This window comes from Botryllus schlosseri, chromosome 10 (assembly GCF_051294905.1).
Source record: "Botryllus schlosseri isolate E-star chromosome 10, Bs_hap1, whole genome shotgun sequence".
NCBI lineage: Eukaryota > Metazoa > Chordata > Ascidiacea > Stolidobranchia > Styelidae > Botryllus > Botryllus schlosseri.
Window position 1 is genome coordinate 4722571 of NC_137245.1, and position 18966 is coordinate 4741536.

Genomic DNA, 18966 nt, shown 5'->3' on the forward strand with positions numbered 1-18966 from the left:
TACTGTCCTTTTGGAATCAAGTCGGAGAAATAACCTTTTTTGTTACTCAAGTCACCAAAATCTAGTTGGAAAAGTGTAATTTCGTGATCGAGCCGTAAAGTTGAACTTTTTTCTTAGTCATCTCGCCGGTGATTTCAGTCTGTATGCCCATTTTTCGGTTCCCAATATTTGGGGGGCGATGCTCGGTGTGGAGTTTGAAAAGGGGGCGATGAGTCGAAAAAGGTTGGGAACCACTGGTCTACGGTAATTTTAATTCTAATCTAATGTCTGGGTTTCCTGAAAAGGCTACAGGAGAACTGTATAATGCGAAACGAGCCAAGCTTGCGGTGCAGTAGGGGTGTTCAAAAATGACTTTTTATTCTCAAATTCTACTGGCTACTTGATAAAATTGTTAGGTTACCTAATTGAAGCTTGCACACTAAATTTGGTTTGATTCCAACCAGCAGCCGCATTGCTACTGGAGAAGAAAGTTTTTTTTAATTTATTATATTAAAATGAGTCAACATTTTCTGTTCACCCATGAAATTGTTAGGTTGTCTATAAACGATGCCCACAAAATTTGCCACAATTCAAACCAGCCGGAGCGGAGTTACTGATGTCGAAAAATTCGGATTTGAATAAAATAGTATTACGGTGGGAACAACTGTAATAAATGATTAAAGATTCGGTCACCGTAAAAATACTATTATATTAAAATCCAATATTTTTCAACGGCAATAACTCCGCTTCCACTAGTTGGAATTGAGCCAAATCGGTTGAGCATTTTTTCTATAGACAACCTAACAATTTAATGGGGTGAACAGAAAATTTCAATTTTTTTTTTATTCATTTTCATATAATAAATAAAAAACTTTCTTCTCCTGTAGCAATGCGGCTACTGGTTGGAATCGAACCAAATTTGGTGTGCAGGCTTAAATTAGGTAACCTTACAATTTTATCAAGTAGCCAGTACGATTTGAGAAAAATATCCATTTTTGAAGACCCCTAGTGCACATATCAGATGAGTTTAGAATCCAATCCAAATTGTAAACTAAACGTTTATACCTCATGGTTATTATTTCAATTTTAGGATGCTACTATACAAGATCATGTCAGGGCATTTCAACCAGGTCGACGTTGCATTGAACCATAAAACCGTATGCTGCGAAACAGTGATGGATCGTTATCAAACAGCACATATTGCAAGGTAATCATTAGCATCCAGCTAATTTGCTAATTTCCATGTATAAGGCAAGTCAAGGTTTTCTAATCAGACCTGTATCCGCGGTCGCTTTGAATCCATTCTGAAAGTCAATATTGCCCAACTAGAAAACGTTTCGTGTTTTGCATTAATACCAAGTAGTCAAATTTAAATCAAGTCCATGCATCTCTTTCTCTGATTTTCTTCTAATTTTAGGATGCTGCTTAAAGACTGCATGCTGCAAGAGCAAGATTATATCATAGGAACTAACCGAGTTTAGAAGTATGCTGCGAAAACTGAAAGACTCGTTATCAAGCCAGCAGGTATGACAACTTTGGTAATGACACCTGATGTCAACTTTCGTAGTCGCATCTATGAGGTAAACCAAAGCAGAGATGGTCAAAGTTACCAGCGTTGCTACTCAAGTCGATGTAGAAATACCAACTTCAATTTATACTCGATCACAAGCAGATGCAACAGTTCCCAATACAAGTCAAAACTACGCCAAGTGGAAGTAGAATACGAAATGTTGGAAAAATACTCAAGTATGGTACGCAGATTTTCAGAGGATTCTACTTTGAAAATTGCGATATGAATCTTCGCGACTAATATAAAATTACTAATGGCATATGACACTACTAACAGAAAGAATCTTCAAAAATATATTCAGTTATTTCTGATATAGGCGGTGTTGCCAGTATTCTAGTTGTCTAATTATCCTAATTGAAGCTATTCTAATTTGTGAAATGTTTCTATGCTCTAATTCCAATTCTAATCGAATGTATGAAATCTGTCTATGGTCTTATTTTAAGTCTAATCTAATGTCTGGTTTTTCTGGAAATGCTACAGCAGAACTGTATAGTGCGAAACAAGCCAAGCTTGCTGTACGGTAGCGGTGTTAAAAATGAATCTGTATTCTTAAATTCTTCTGGATACTTGGTAAAATTGTTAGATTACGGAATTGAAGCCTAAACACCAAATTTGGTTCAATTCCAACCAGTAGCCGCATTGCTACAGGAGAAGAGTGTTATTTTATTTATTAATTAAAAATTAGTAAAAAAATTCAAAATTTTCTGTTCACCCATGAAATTGTAAGGATGTCTATAGAAACGATGCCCACCAAATTTGGCTCAAATCAAACCAGCCGAAGCGGAGTTATTGATTTCGAAAAATTTGGATTTGAATAAAATAGTATTTACGGTGGACACAACAGTCATAAATGATTAAAGAATCGTTCACCATAAATACTATTTTATTCAAATCCAAAATTTTGCGACGGCAATGACTCCGCTTCCACTGGTTGGAATTGAGCCAAATCGGTTGAGCATTGTTGCTATAGACAACCTAACAATTTAATGGGGTGAACAGAAAATTTTAAATCTTTTTTCATTCATTTTCATATAATAAATAAAAAACTTTCTTCTGTAGCAATGCGGCTACTGCTTGGAATCAAACCAAATTTGGTGTGCAGGCTTCAATTAGGTAACCTAACAATTTTATCAAGTAGCCAGTAGATTTGAAAGAAAAAGTCATTTTTGAACACCCCTACTGTACAGTAGTTATTTGCTATTCTCATGCTCATAAGATGAACTATGATTTGATGATAACGGAGTTTGATTCAACTTCTGACGATTTCAGTAATTCTAATTCTAATCTAATTTGAAAAAAACTGTTAGCTAGAATTATAATTTTAATCTAATTTCCAACTGTGTAGCTCAAATTTTAATTCTACTCTAATTCGAAAAAAGACTTGTAGTTGTAATATAATTCCAATCCAATTTGGAAAAAGGGAACGTTTTCTAGTTGTCCAAGTCTGCCTGTTACATGCGGTTTGCATGAAAACTATCCATCAATTTCCATCTTGTCGATGCCTAATTGCCCACACATACAGTGATCGTGTGTGAACATGTTTCCTATAGCGGTAAGTTCACCCTATCGGACCACAGTCTGTGCTGCAATTCCTTAGCAAGTGTAACATCTGATTTTTTGTAAGTACTTTGTGAAAATATATATACTTTATAATGGCTTCTATTTTTGTGGTCTTTCATTAAGTTATGCATGTTAGCATATATGTGCCTGTTATTTGGGTTGTGAATATGCATTTTGATTTCAGGATGATGCCACAAGTTCTTGCTGAAGATAGTGACTCAGCCTTCGCCGTACAAGAGTGTTTTGCGGAAACCTGGAGGAGGCGACTTCCCAATACTACATGGGCAATGTTCTTCGAGCAGTATTTTCAGTGAATTTTTTTCTCCGTCGCTGGGATCTCTGTTTTTGTTATTTCACGAAATATGTTTCCATTTTATGTTATTATGGTTCAATTGATATCGAATATATGCAACCAATAAAGTTTATTTGCAATAGCGTGCCATTTGGAAGAAGATGCAGGATTTCAAGTGGGGTGTATATATTGAATTTCCGCCCCAATCAATTCTAATGGCTAGGGTGAAATATCCGATATACACCGCAAGGAATGGGGTGGATTCTGGTCATTCACACCGGCAGGGTTACGTAAGTTCTGTTTTCGTGTACCACCTTTTGGGGTGTGTATAACCACTCTTTTCGCTAAGAGTGTAGGGTGTACGACAACCCCGGTTGAAGAGCACTGGTATAGAGCATCTGCAGATCATTTGTTACGCCACAGCCCCTTATTTCGGATGTGCTATATTCCTTTATGCACGTCGAAGCAAACAGTTGATTTCCCGATTAACAAAAACAAATTCGTTTCTCTGCCTAATTCGGCCAAAATTGAACGGAACCGAATCAGGCGGTGTCGACTGTAATTAAACGCTCCATATCACTAATATTCAAATGGCGTCATAATGAGGGAGACTCGAATACTCTACTAGAAGACTAATACTCGATTCAGAATCAAATCAGTCACGTACTCGATTTTGCCAAGTCTCATTCACGATGTATTAAAGGTGTTCGAGTTCATCAGTCATGATATTTAATTTCTCGCTGTAAATTCTAAAGGTTTCCTTGTATGCAGATTCGTTAAATCACGATCACCGGCTTGCGAATATATCGGGAGAGACGATGAACAAAGTCGCAATTCTCCAAGAAAAAATGCATGGTGAGTATAACTTATTCAAATGTTTCCAGCCGTAATGAAAGCTGTTACAGTCTCGGACTGACATCGATCGCTCTATGCCTAAAAAAGCAGGTGAAAGCAGATTTACATACTATGATGGAACATGACTATTTAATGATATAACATGATCAGATTGTAATGTTATTTGCGTCATTACTTTGATTCTCTGGCGTTTGATGTCACGGGAGATATGTGATATAATTACGGGCGAAGCGGACGGTCGTATTGGTTGTTCTTCTGCTGTTGTCAACCACTCATCCAACAGTTTGATTAGTGCTATCGCGTTCGTTATGTAGCATATGAGGGTTTTGTTATGCAGCCCTAACGACATAATGGCAAGGAATATTAAGCTTATTGAAGTTCAAAATCATAATTATGGGCAGGGCTCGCCAGCTCCAAATGGGTGGGGAGCCACTTTTTCAACTTGGAAGAGGTCGTGGCCGCAATAACGTAAAACCGAGACAAAACAGGCCATTCTAGGGTTGCATTTAAAGCAAACGGCGTTTAAGAACACTTTGTTCAAAACGTGTTTTAAACAGTCTTTTAAACAAAGGCATTTTTATAAATAATTTTTTTTTTAAAGTTGTAAAATTATGCCATAATTGTGTAAATACTTTTCATAAAACATGTTGTATGACCCTACGGACAGTTTTCCGCACATAATACAGTGAACGTATATATCGATATGGGATGGCTGGAATCCCTAACAACATTAATAGTACATATATTCCGTCAAAGGATCTATATTAACCCAATATTTCATTTGTCAATGTCAATACACTATGACGTCATGGCTTTAGAAAAAGCAATAATACAGTAAAAATATATTTTAAATTAGGGCCTTCTTTTGAACATGTTTAAAATTTAGTCTTGTTTTAAATGCAACTCTAGGCCATGCAGTCCAAAAAACACGTCTTTCATACTTCATGCTAGTACATCATTGTGCGTTTTCTAACTAGGTACCGCAAAAGAAACAATGTTTATTAGTAGACAAAGCTTCATATAATTTCCTTCGATAAATGGTCTCGAGGCGTGCGCAATATTTCAGATAGGACAAACATGCGTCAACAGAGCCACTTTGTTGTTCTAGGCAGTGTTGGGATGACTTGAGTCGTGACTTGACTTGACTTGAGTCATTTCGCAAATATGACTTGACTTGACTCGGCGTTTCAGAAATGTGGATTGAATCATGACTCCGTGCAAAATTTACGAGTCAATTTCAAGTCATTATGTCGATAAAAACGGCGGATCTTGCATATATTCGGAGTGTACCGCGATACGCTGGTGTGACCTGTGAGAGTGAGCAATCAATCAATGATTTTGCGTTTTACTGAGCCTACATTGTTCGATCACAAATAAATTGACCGCAAACAAAGTGATCGGAGTTCGTAAACTAGTAGTAAAGTAATCTAATGGCAAAGTATATCTCTCTTTTTCTATAGAATGCTCATTGTGGTCGTTACCCACCTTAACCAAACCTTTGTATTACTCGTCAACCAACGCCGCAGGCTTAAATTGTATCCCACAGATGTCTAGTAAGCTATTGTATTGCATCATATCAATTGGTCTATAGTTCTACGTATATACGTGAGCGATACGAAGCCTCTTCTGCTGGTATTATTATATGTAAAAATCATGATAGTGGCGCTTATCACGGCACAGGTTTTGTGCGCCACTTCTATACTTGTTTTTACAATGAATTTGCATTATCAAAATATATACAGCATCGCTCAGTTCTATGGGTATTCTAACATGCACATTCAATATAAGGAGCTAGCCGACAATATACAAACACGACATTCGGTTATACAAAATAATGAAAATATGGTTGGCGGTACTAAACTTGAGTATTGCTTTCACAACTACATTCATTGCAGTAAAGAATTTATTAACTAGAAGACTTTTCGTGTGCCCCTTATCGAGAGTTAACGGCACAATAATAAGCATACAGAGAGAGATTCAAACGAAAACCAAAAAGGCAAAGTATGACGTAATAATACAATAATAAAAAATTAACGCTAGGCAAAGTCAGCTGTACCGGTAGTCATAACAAGAGACGAGAGAAAATCAAATTATACTATAATAGACGGAGGACAACACACAAACAAATAGCGGTATATATTAATGGGAAATTTTGAGATTATATAGAAACTCTTTCTGCCGACATAAATCCGAATTGGTCAATTTTATTATGGTTGACTCCAAGACAGACAGATGGAAGGCAGATCTGCATTTAGCAATCACAGTGAACATACCGTCATTGTAATGACTGGCACACACCGGGTAGTTCATTAAATGTTGACCAATTGCAGAGTTGAACGCTGAGACCTGGTTATAGGAAGCAGAGTCAACGGCTTCCTTACACCGACGAACAAGTGCAGATCGATCGATAGGCTTGTTCACTGACCTAATCGATTTAGGCACATGTTGGTTCACTCGTTCAGCCAACCGCAAAGATGTGCGACCCACATACCGACTATCACAGTGGCATTGGAATTTATATACAATATTACTTGTTTGTAAAGCAGGGAGCACATCCTTGCGAGTTTGAGGCATGAGCGGCCTAGTCATGAACACCACTCGGGTATTTAGCATAAAATAGCACGATTGCACTGATGACCGGATTTGATTAGAAAAGCCGACTGACAGATCTGCAGATCTGCCTTCCATCTGTCTGTCTTGGAGTCAACCATAATAAAATTGACCAATTCGGATTTATGTCGGCAGAAAGAGTTTCTATATAATCTCAAAATTTCCCATTAATATATACCGCTATTTGTTTGTGTGTTGTCCTCCGTCTATTATAGTATAATTTGATTTTCTCTCGTCTCTTGTTATGACTACCGGTACAGCTGACTTTGCCTAGCGTTAATTTTTTATTATTGTATTATTACGTCATACTTTGCCTTTTTGGTTTTCGTTTGAATCTCTCTCTGTATGCTTATTATTGTGCCGTTAACTCTCGATAAGGGGCACACGAAAAGTCTTCTAGTTAATAAATTCTTTACTGCAATGAATGTAGTTGTGAAAGCAATACAAAATAATGAATACACAACATGTATTAGCTATAGGTCGTCCCAAAGATATCACGAATTGTAGGCCTACAACATAATCCAATATCGTTGGATCTGTTAAAACGTCTTTCAACTCCCAATTTATTAGGCTCACTCGCGCAGCATGATGAATTTGTCTCCTTTGATGTTGATATCTCACACAATGTAACAAAAAGTGCTCTATAGATTCTTCTGCATTACATTGCTGACACAGAGGAGTCTCAGAACAACGGATCTCATGCAGATGTTGATTCAGTCTGCAATGGCCGCTTCTTAATCTCAGTACAATTATGTCTCTTCGCCGTGTTCCAATTTGAGCTATATCGTCGGTAATTGATGGTCGCAGATTCTTATACGCTCTTCCGGTCTCAGTGCTGTGGTATCTGATCCCATTCCCATTTACAATGGCAGTGCATCACGCAGAGGTAATAAGCGATTGTTCCCTTCATCCCTTCTTGACGCAGCGTCTTTGGCTAATTGATCGGCGATTTCGTTACCACGAATACCAGCATATATATCGTTCACAACGTAGTCATTGACCGATCCATGATTGGCGGCGGCGGTTAGGACACTCAAACTGTCACTTACCATAGCAATTTTACTCTGGGTGTTCCTTTCAACCCACAATAATGCATCTTGATGGCATGCAACTCTACATAAAATATTGAAAAACATTTAGGAAGCGTCACGGACAATTTTACATTCAACCGAGGAATTTTGCTGGTATATTTAACTCTCTATAGCAGTGGTTCTCAACCTTTTTTGACACACGCCCCCCTTGGAGATGGTCAAAAATTTCGCGCCCCCCTGACCCCCTTGCATTTATCGTCATGTCGAAAAGAGGACATCATCTAATACAGAGGTGGGCAACGTTTTTGATAATCATGGCCGCATTTCGATTGCTTATGTAGCGTAAGGCCGCATTCAAGGGCATAGCCGCAATGAACGATCTGGACGCAAAATTCCTATGGTAAACTGCCCGGTGTCGATATCCATTCGCGGTAAACTCCGGACTATTCTACTTTTTCACAATGGCCTATTGTACGCACCGAAATCGCGAGTGGCATGTTATGAATAGTTGCTGGGAGGTGAATATTGTCGCGCAGAGCGCGAAAATTTTTCAGGGCCGCGAACGAATTGTTATTTCTTGCCAATTCCCATTCCGGCTCAGATTAAGAAGAGCGCTACTGCATTAAAATCGAAAAATGAAGTCTAGTTGAATTGCGCGGAGGGCGAAGAAAATTTCAAGATTAATTAAAATCTCTCGAAAATGCGGAAGTGAATTCGTAATTGCAATGCATGTCTACGGCCGCCAACACATACTAATTGAATTGGGCGTCGACGGCCGCTCAAATTCCCTTCTACGGCACAGGCTGCCCACCCCTGATCTAATAGTATACATAAGGTATATCTTACGCCAATTTTGAATCTGCATTCCAGTTGTTGAGTCTTTTACATTGCTGACAACTTCCTCCAAACATTGAACAAGACATCCATTAATTAATTTCAAGGTAGGTCACCCTGAGACTAATCCTGATGCTGGTAGTGAGTACAGAGAGCAAGACGTCGTTCTGTCCTGCCAGGCTAAATTTGATCAGTTTTGGAAATTAATTAAATTCTGTTGATTTATAGCCTAATTGAGGGCGAAACCGGGCAAACTATGTAGCATCTAAGTCTGTCTTAGGCAGTGCAGGTCGCAAGCTACTAACAAGAGCTGCCCAGTGCGACAAGCTTTAGGCTACTATCAAAGCTTAGAAGCAATGAATGACTTACACGTGGAAATTGCTCTCTATATCTCCAAAGAATTGCAAAAATTTGCTCAAATGAAGTTGAAATCAGACTATACTCCGTGGAGCGCGGTTGCTAGAATTTGTATTTTGCAAGCTTTCTTGAATATGGAATAAATTTCATCTTCATTAATCGTCTTCTCATAATGGATGTGAAACACATGTTCAGACACGTACAATTTGTACTGACTTTTTCAATTTCTCGCGCCCCCCCCTATACTGACTTCGTCAATTTCTCGCGCCCCCCCTGAGAGCCTCCCGCGCCCCCCAGGTTGAGAACCCCTGCTCTATAGTCTATTGGTTGATCGATTCCAAATATATGGCAGCTTCAAACAGCTCTGAACATGCCATGGCACAATTATGCCTCGTACGACGAAAATCAACTTGACTTGAATTGTGACTTGACTCGGGACTTGACTTAACTCGACTTAACTAGAGTTGACTCGACTTGAATCGAGTCACCTCCAAAAATCGAGTGAACCGACGCTTGACTCGAGTCACCTTTAAAATCGATCGACTTGACTTGACTCGAGTCAAAATGTGCTGACTCGAATGTAGTGACTTGATCCCAACACTGTTCGAAGTTCCGGTAACTTTAGTTCCGCTTTGAATTTAGCGTATTTGGGCTTGTTAGCAAATCTGATTATCATAGAAAAAAGGCAGCAGCCCAAAAGGGCGAATGATACTCTCGGACACAAATTGGCAAAAACTGAAGTAACTGTGTTATATTGTGACGAGAGAGCGTAGATATCATATTGGTATGATCCGGGTTGCGGGTTCGAGTACGACCGAGGTCGACTCCAGAATTCCTACTTAAGTGTTGGTGGTTTGTCTAGGCTCCTTCTTGCCGTCTCATCCTTGTATTCGGTGTCTTAAAAAAGCTAAGAAGTGGGCGGCGCTACAAGTCGACATCTACGGAATTAAAATGACGAACATTGACCTGGTGTAAATGACCAAAGTATGCAACACACACCATGCATACCACAAACAAACTATGTTATAGCTAAGTCGATTACATACGGCGAGAAGTAATTTTGAACAGGGGTACTGATACTTGAATCAATGCTGTAATAATAATGAATTTTTGAATTATTGCTCTAAATTTGGCCTAGAATACTCCACAAGCAGCCAGTATCAAGTAACAGATTGGATGTTCCGAGACATTGTAGTGCTAACAATGTAAAAGTTTATGTTGCCATGCATCAAAATACTGGCCCGACTGAATTAACTCAAGTTGGCAAAGCTGGACCATCAGGGCCGCCCGAACCGTTCGGTTAAGTCGTTATAACGCAGAGCGAATGTTTGTAGTTGTTATAATTGTATATCTGACTCCAAGATGTATTATTGACTCCAGAAGGTTGCGGTTACGATTGGCTGCGTGTTCCCTTGCGTTCAACGACCGGCGTAACCACGCCGTACGGCCTTGTTGGCTGATGTACCACGAAGCCTGTCTATTGCATACGCATTCGATGGATCACTCTGACGAATATATTTTGTTTCTGTCTCCACGACTTGTAACTTTATTGAATCACGTACGGCAATGCAATCGGCTTCCGAATCAGAGAAATAGTTATGAATGAATGTGAATCGATGTCTCTACGTGGTATTACCTACGCATGTTTCGAATAGCCACGAGTGAGTTTATGCACCAAAACATCGTACGATTTCATACTTTGTTATCTACGTTCAAACGACAAAATATACGACTCACAAAGGTGTTATCAGGTTTCAGTTCAGGGAATTACGTAAGGTTTACCAACTCCTTATTGACTATTATTAAAATGGCGTTATACCAATATATTTCGTTAAAGTCGTCAAGGTGAATTTGACCAATGTAAAGAGGATGGTTGACCGCAAATGAAACGAAAGTGAATGTGACGGAGTTATATCTTGAAATTCCGTCGATTGTTATTTATTTTATATTTCATTTTAGAGATTGGATTCTTGTTTGCGCCGAGAAATTGTAATAATTTCACTGAAGACACGGTAAAATCACTTAACGCTACCGGGGGATTGATCGATATATTTATTCCGTCGTATTTTGACACCAAAGAAATATACTGTGATGTTACAACAGACGGAGGAAATTGGATTGTGAGTGCATATTGAATATTGTAACAAATGACTTGGGACTATACCAAGAGTGTCCAACCTTTTGGGTCAAATGACCACAGAGATTTACAAAGCATTGCGCGGTCATTTGAATGTTGGCGACCTTCTCTTATTCGTCCGATAGGAGCGAACGGAATTAGTTAACGGCGAAAACAAGACTTATCTTCCCTTATTATACATCAAAATCGATAATAATTACGTCGTGAAGACTCCTAGCTGTGCCAGGTGCAGAGAACATGTAAAGTGAATGAATGAATTCGCTCAATGATATTGTTACTTGTATATTTCTCTATATTACTCCTCTCGCCTCTATATACAGCTGAGCTTATTTGGCCTGAATTATTTGGTGCTTGGACATATCAATATCGGATTGTTGTTGAACTCATTTCAGTAAAACAGGCGCTTTTTATTTTTCTCTCTATCAACAGCCATAACCTTTCATACCATCAAACTATCTGTTAGGATTGCCAACATTCTGGTTGGTTTCATTGTGTGATATGACGATAAGGGGGGCAGGAAGTATTTCACTGTCATAAAGGGGGGCGTGTCTAAAAAAAATTAGTACAGTTTTTGCCAATTTGTGTCCGAGAGTATCATTCGCCCTTTTGGGCTGCTGCCTTTTTTCTATGATAATCAGATTTGCTAACAAGCCCAAATACGCTAAATTCAAAGCGGAACTAAAGTTACCGGAACTTCGAACAGTGTTGGGATCAAGTCACTACATTCGAGTCAGCACATTTTGACTCGAGTCAAGTCAAGTCGATCGATTTTAAAGGTGACTCGAGTCAAGCGTCGGTTCACTCGATTTTTGGAGGTGACTCGATTCAAGTCGAGTCAACTCTAGTTAAGTCGAGTTAAGTCAAGTCCCGAGTCAAGTCACAATTCAAGTCAAGTTGATTTTCGTCGTACGAGGCATAATTGTGCCATGGCATGTTCAGAGCTGTTTGAAGCTGCCATATATTTGGAATCGATCAACCAATAGACTATAGAGCATGGGTTCTCAACCTGGGGGGCGCGGGAGGCTCTCAGGGGGGGGGCGCGAGAAATTGACGAAGTCAGTATAGGGGGGGGGCGCGAGAAATTGAAAAAGTCAGTACAAATTGTACGTGTCTGAACATGTGTTTCACATCCATTATGAGAAGACGATTAATGAAGATGAAATTTATTCCATATTCAAGAAAGCTTGCAAAATACAAATTCTAGCAACCGCGCTCCACGGAGTATAGTCTGATTTCAACTTCATTTGAGCAAATTTTTGCAATTCTTTGGAGATATAGAGAGCAATTTCCACGTGTAAGTCATTCATTGCTTCTAAGCTTTGATAGTAGCCTAAAGCTTGTCGCACTGGGCAGCTCTTGTTAGTAGCTTGCGACCTGCACTGCCTAAGACAGACTTAGATGCTACATAGTTTGCCCGGTTTCGCCCTCAATTAGGCTATAAATCAACAGAATTTAATTAATTTCCAAAACTGATCAAATTTAGCCTGGCAGGACAGAACGACGTCTTGCTCTCTGTACTCACTACCAGCATCAGGATTAGTCTCAGGGTGACCTACCTTGAAATTAATTAATGGATGTCTTGTTCAATGTTTGGAGGAAGTTGTCAGCAATGTAAAAGACTCAACAACTGGAATGCAGATTCAAAATTGGCGTAAGATATACCTTATGTATACTATTAGATCAGGGGTGGGCAGCCTGTGCCGTAGAAGGGAATTTGAGCGGCCGTCGACGCCCAATTCAATTAGTATGTGTTGGCGGCCGTAGACATGCATTGCAATTACGAATTCACTTCCGCATTTTCGAGAGATTTTAATTAATCTTGAAATTTTCTTCGCCCTCCGCGCAATTCAACTAGACTTCATTTTTCGATTTTAATGCAGTAGCGCTCTTCTTAATCTGAGCCGGAATGGGAATTGGCAAGAAATAACAATTCGTTCGCGGCCCTGAAAAATTTTCGCGCTCTGCGCGACAATATTCACCTCCCAGCAACTATTCATAACATGCCACTCGCGATTTCGGTGCGTACAATAGGCCATTGTGAAAAAGTAGAATAGTCCGGAGTTTACCGCGAATGGATATCGACACCGGGCAGTTTACCATAGGAATTTTGCGTCCAGATCGTTCATTGCGGCTATGCCCTTGAATGCGGCCTTACGCTACATAAGCAATCGAAATGCGGCCATGATTATCAAAAACGTTGCCCACCTCTGTATTAGATGATGTCCTCTTTTCGACATGACGATAAATGCAAGGGGGTCAGGGGGGCGCGAAATTTTTGACCATCTCCAAGGGGGGCGTGTGTCAAAAAAGGTTGAGAACCACTGCTATAGAGAGTTAAATATACCAGCAAAATTCCTCGGTTGAATGTAAAATTGTCCGTGACGCTTCCTAAATGTTTTTCAATATTTTATGTAGAGTTGCATGCCATCAAGATGCATTATTGTGGGTTGAAAGGAACACCCAGAGTAAAATTGCTATGGTAAGTGACAGTTTGAGTGTCCTAACCGCCGCCGCCAATCATGGATCGGTCAATGACTACGTTGTGAACGATATATATGCTGGTATTCGTGGTAACGAAATCGCCGATCAATTAGCCAAAGACGCTGCGTCAAGAAGGGATGAAGGGAACAATCGCTTATTACCTCTGCGTGATGCACTGCCATTGTAAATGGGAATGGGATCAGATACCACAGCACTGAGACCGGAAGAGCGTATAAGAATCTGCGACCATCAATTACCGACGATATAGCTCAAATTGGAACACGGCGAAGAGACATAATTGTACTGAGATTAAGAAGCGGCCATTACAGACTGAATCAACATCTGCATGAGATCCGTTGTTCTGAGACTCCTCTGTGTCAGCAATGTAATGCAGAAGAATCTATAGAGCACTTTTTGTTACATTGTGTGAGATATCAACATCAAAGGAGACAAATTCATCATGCTGCGCGAGTGAGCCTAATAAATTGGGAGTTGAAAGACGTTTTAACAGATCCAACGATATTGGATTATGTTGTAGGCCTACAATTCGTGATATCTTTGGGACGACCTATAGCTAATACATGTTGTGTATTCATTATTTTGTATTGCTTTCACAACTACATTCATTGCAGTAAAGAATTTATTAACTAGAAGACTTTTCGTGTGCCCCTTATCGAGAGTTAACGGCACAATAATAAGCATACAGAGAGAGATTCAAACGAAAACCAAAAAGGCAAAGTATGACGTAATAATACAATAATAAAAAATTAACGCTAGGCAAAGTCAGCTGTACCGGTAGTCATAACAAGAGACGAGAGAAAATCAAATTATACTATAATAGACGGAGGACAACACACAAACAAATAGCGGTATATATTAATGGGAAATTTTGAGATTATATAGAAACTCTTTCTGCCGACATAAATCCGAATTGGTCAATTTTATTATGGTTGACTCCAAGACAGACAGATGGAAGGCAGATCTGCAGATCTGTCAGTCGGCTTTTCTAATCAAATCCGGTCATCAGTGCAATCGTGCTATTTTATGCTAAATACCCGAGTGGTGTTCATGACTAGGCCGCTCATGCCTCAAACTCGCAAGGATGTGCTCCCTGCTTTACAAACAAGTAATATTGTATATAAATTCCAATGCCACTGTGATAGTCGGTATGTGGGTCGCACATCTTTGCGGTTGGCTGAACGAGTGAACCAACATGTGCCTAAATCGATTAGGTCAGTGAACAAGCCTATCGATCGATCTGCACTTGTTCGTCGGTGTAAGGAAGCCGTTGACTCTGCTTCCTATAACCAGGTCTCAGCGTTCAACTCTGCAATTGGTCAACATTTAATGAACTACCCGGTGTGTGCCAGTCATTACAATGACGGTATGTTCACTGTGATTGCTAAATGCAGATCTGCCTTCCATCTGTCTGTCTTGGAGTCAACCATAATAAAATTGACCAATTCGGATTTATGTCGGCAGAAAGAGTTTCTATATAATCTCAAAATTTCCCATTAATATATACCGCTATTTGTTTGTGTGTTGTCCTCCGTCTATTATAGTATAATTTGATTTTCTCTCGTCTCTTGTTATGACTACCGGTACAGCTGACTTTGCCTAGCGTTAATTTTTTATTATTGTATTATTACGTCATACTTTGCCTTTTTGGTTTTCGTTTGAATCTCTCTCTGTATGCTTATTATTGTGCCGTTAACTCTCGATAAGGGGCACACGAAAAGTCTTCTAGTTAATAAATTCTTTACTGCAATGAATGTAGTTGTGAAAGCAATACTCAAGTTTAGTACCGCCAACCATATTTTCATTATTTTGTATAACCGAATGTCGTGTTTGTATATTGTCGGCTAGCTCCTTATATTGAATGTGCATGTTAGAATACCCATAGAACTGAGCGATGCTGTATATATTTTGATAATGCAAATTCATTGTAAAAACAAGTATAGAAGTGGCGCACAAAACCTGTGCCGTGATAAGCGCCACTATCATGATTTTTACATATAATAATACCAGCAGAAGAGGCTTCGTATCGCTCACGTATATACGTAGAACTATAGACCAATTGATATGATGCAATACAATAGCTTACTAGACATCTGTGGGATACAATTTAAGCCTGCGGCGTTGGTTGACGAGTAATACAAAGGTTTGGTTAAGGTGGGTAACGACCACAATGAGCATTCTATAGAAAAAGAGAGATATACTTTGCCATTAGATTACTTTACTACTAGTTTACGAACTCCGATCACTTTGTTTGCGGTCAATTTATTTGTGATCGAACAATGTAGGCTCAGTAAAACGCAAAATCATTGATTGATTGCTCACTCTCACAGGTCACACCAGCGTATCGCGGTACACTCCGAATATATGCAAGATCCGCCGTTTTTATCGACATAATGACTTGAAATTGACTCGTAAATTTTGCACGGAGTCATGATTCAATCCACATTTCTGAAACGCCGAGTCAAGTCAAGTCATATTTGCGAAATGACTCAAGTCAAGTCAAGTCACGACTCAAGTCATCCCAACACTGCCTAGAACAACAAAGTGGCTCTGTTGACGCATGTTTGTCCTATCTGAAATATTGCGCACGCCTCGAGACCATTTATCGAAGGAAATTATATGAAGCTTTGTCTACTAATAAACATTGTTTCTTTTGCGGTACCTAGTTAGAAAACGCACAATGATGTACTAGCATGAAGTATGAAAGACGTGTTTTTTGGACTGCATGGCCTAGAGTTGCATTTAAAACAAGACTAAATTTTAAACATGTTCAAAAGAAGGCCCTAATTTAAAATATATTTTTACTGTATTATTGCTTTTTCTAAAGCCATGACGTCATAGTGTATTGACATTGACAAATGAAATATTGGGTTAATATAGATCCTTTGACGGAATATATGTACTATTAATGTTGTTAGGGATTCCAGCCATCCCATATCGATATATACGTTCACTGTATTATGTGCGGAAAACTGTCCGTAGGGTCATACAACATGTTTTATGAAAAGTATTTACACAATTATGGCATAATTTTACAACTTTAAAAAAAAAATTATTTATAAAAATGCCTTTGTTTAAAAGACTGTTTAAAACACGTTTTGAACAAAGTGTTCTTAAACGCCGTTTGCTTTAAATGCAACCCTAGAATGGCCTGTTTTGTCTCGGTTTTACGTTATTGCGGCCACGACCTCTTCCAAGTTGAAAAAGTGGCTCCCCACCCATTTGGAGCTGGCGAGCCCTGCCCATAATTATGATTTTGAACTTCAATAACCTTAATATTCCTTGCCATTATGTCGTTAGGGCTGCATAACAAAACCCTCATATGCTACATAACGAACGCGATAGCACTAATCAAACTGTTGGATGAGTGGTTGACAACAGCAGAAGAACAACCAATACGACCGTCCGCTTCGCCCGTAATTATATCACATATCTCCCGTGACATCAAACGCCAGAGAATCAAAGTAATGACGCAAATAACATTACAATCTGATCATGTTATATCATTAAATAGTCATGTTCCATCATAGTATGTAAATCTGCTTTCACCTGCTTTTTTAGGCATAGAGCGATCGATGTCAGTCCGAGACTGTAACAGCTTTCATTACGGCTGGAAACATTTGAATAAGTTATACTCACCATGCATTTTTTCTTGGAGAATTGCGACTTTGTTCATCGTCTCTCTCGATATATTCGCAAGCCGGTGATCGTGATTTAACGAATCTGCATACAAGGAAACCTTTAGAATTTACAGCGAGAAATTAAATATCATGACTGATGAACTCGAACACCTTTAATACATCGTGAATGAGACTTGGCAAAATCGAGTACGTGACTGATTTGATTCTGAATCGAGTATTAGTCTTCTAGTAGAGTATTCGAGTCTCCCTCATTATGACGCCATTTGAATATTAGTGATATGGAGCGTTTAATTACAGTCGACACCGCCTGATTCGGTTCCGTTCAATTTTGGCCGAATTAGGCAGAGAAACGAATTTGTTTTTGTTAATCGGGAAATCAACTGTTTGCTTCGACGTGCATAAAGGAATATAGCACATCCGAAATAAGGGGCTGTGGCGTAACAAATGATCTGCAGATGCTCTATACCAGTGCTCTTCAACCGGGGTTGTCGTACACCCTACACTCTTAGCGAAAAGAGTGGTTATACACACCCCAAAAGGTGGTACACGAAAACAGAACTTACGTAACCCTGCCGGTGTGAATGACCAGAATCCACCCCATTCCTTGCGGTGTATATCGGATATTTCACCCTAGCCATTAGAATTGATTGGGGCGGAAATTCAATATATACACCCCACTTGAAATCCTGCATCTTCTTCCAAATGGCACGCTATTGCAAATAAACTTTATTGGTTGCATATATTCGATATCAATTGAACCATAATAACATAAAATGGAAACATATTTCGTGAAATAACAAAAACAGAGATCCCAGCGACGGAGAAAAAAATTCACTGAAAATACTGCTCGAAGAACATTGCCCATGTAGTATTGGGAAGTCGCCTCCTCCAGGTTTCCGCAAAACACTCTTGTACGGCGAAGGCTGAGTCACTATCTTCAGCAAGAACTTGTGGCATCATCCTGAAATCAAAATGCATATTCACAACCCAAATAACAGGCACATATATGCTAACATGCATAACTTAATGAAAGACCACAAAAATAGAAGCCATTATAAAGTATATATATTTTCACAAAGTACTTACAAAAAATCAGATGTTACACTTGCTAAGGAATTGCAGCACAGACTGTGGTCCGATAGGGTGAACTTACCGCTATAGGAAACATGTTCACACACGATCACTGTATGTGTGGGCAATTAGGCATCGACAAGATGGAAATTGATGGATAGTTTTCATGCAAACCGCATGTAACAGGCAGACTTGGACAACTAGAAAACGTTCCCTTTTTCCAAATTGGATTGGAATTATATTACAACTACAAGTCTTTTTTCGAATTAGAGTAGAATTAAAATTTGAGCTACACAGTTGGAAATTAGATTAAAATTATAATTCTAGCTAACAGTTTTTTTCAAATTAGATTAGAATTAGAATTACTGAAATCGTCAGAAGTTGAATCAAACTCCGTTATCATCAAATCATAGTTCATCTTATGAGCATGAGAATAGCAAATAACTACTGTACAGTAGGGGTGTTCAAAAATGACTTTTTCTTTCAAATCTACTGGCTACTTGATAAAATTGTTAGGTTACCTAATTGAA

General features: G+C 39.0%; 1 protein-coding gene across 1 annotated transcript in view; it reads left to right on the forward strand.

Annotated features, from left to right (window-relative positions):
* The first annotated feature begins 4151 nt into the window (after positions 1–4151).
* The window catches only part of LOC145448459 (ryncolin-1-like), a 112475-nt gene continuing 97660 nt past the window's right edge, over positions 4152–18966 (forward strand). Inside the window, exons 1-2 of the mRNA XM_080326847.1 lie at positions 4152–4256; positions 11048–11208. Coding sequence (XP_080182973.1) covers positions 4220–4256; positions 11048–11208 — 198 coding nt within the window. The 5' untranslated portion in view covers positions 4152–4219. The remainder of the gene's footprint in view (positions 4257–11047; positions 11209–18966) is intronic.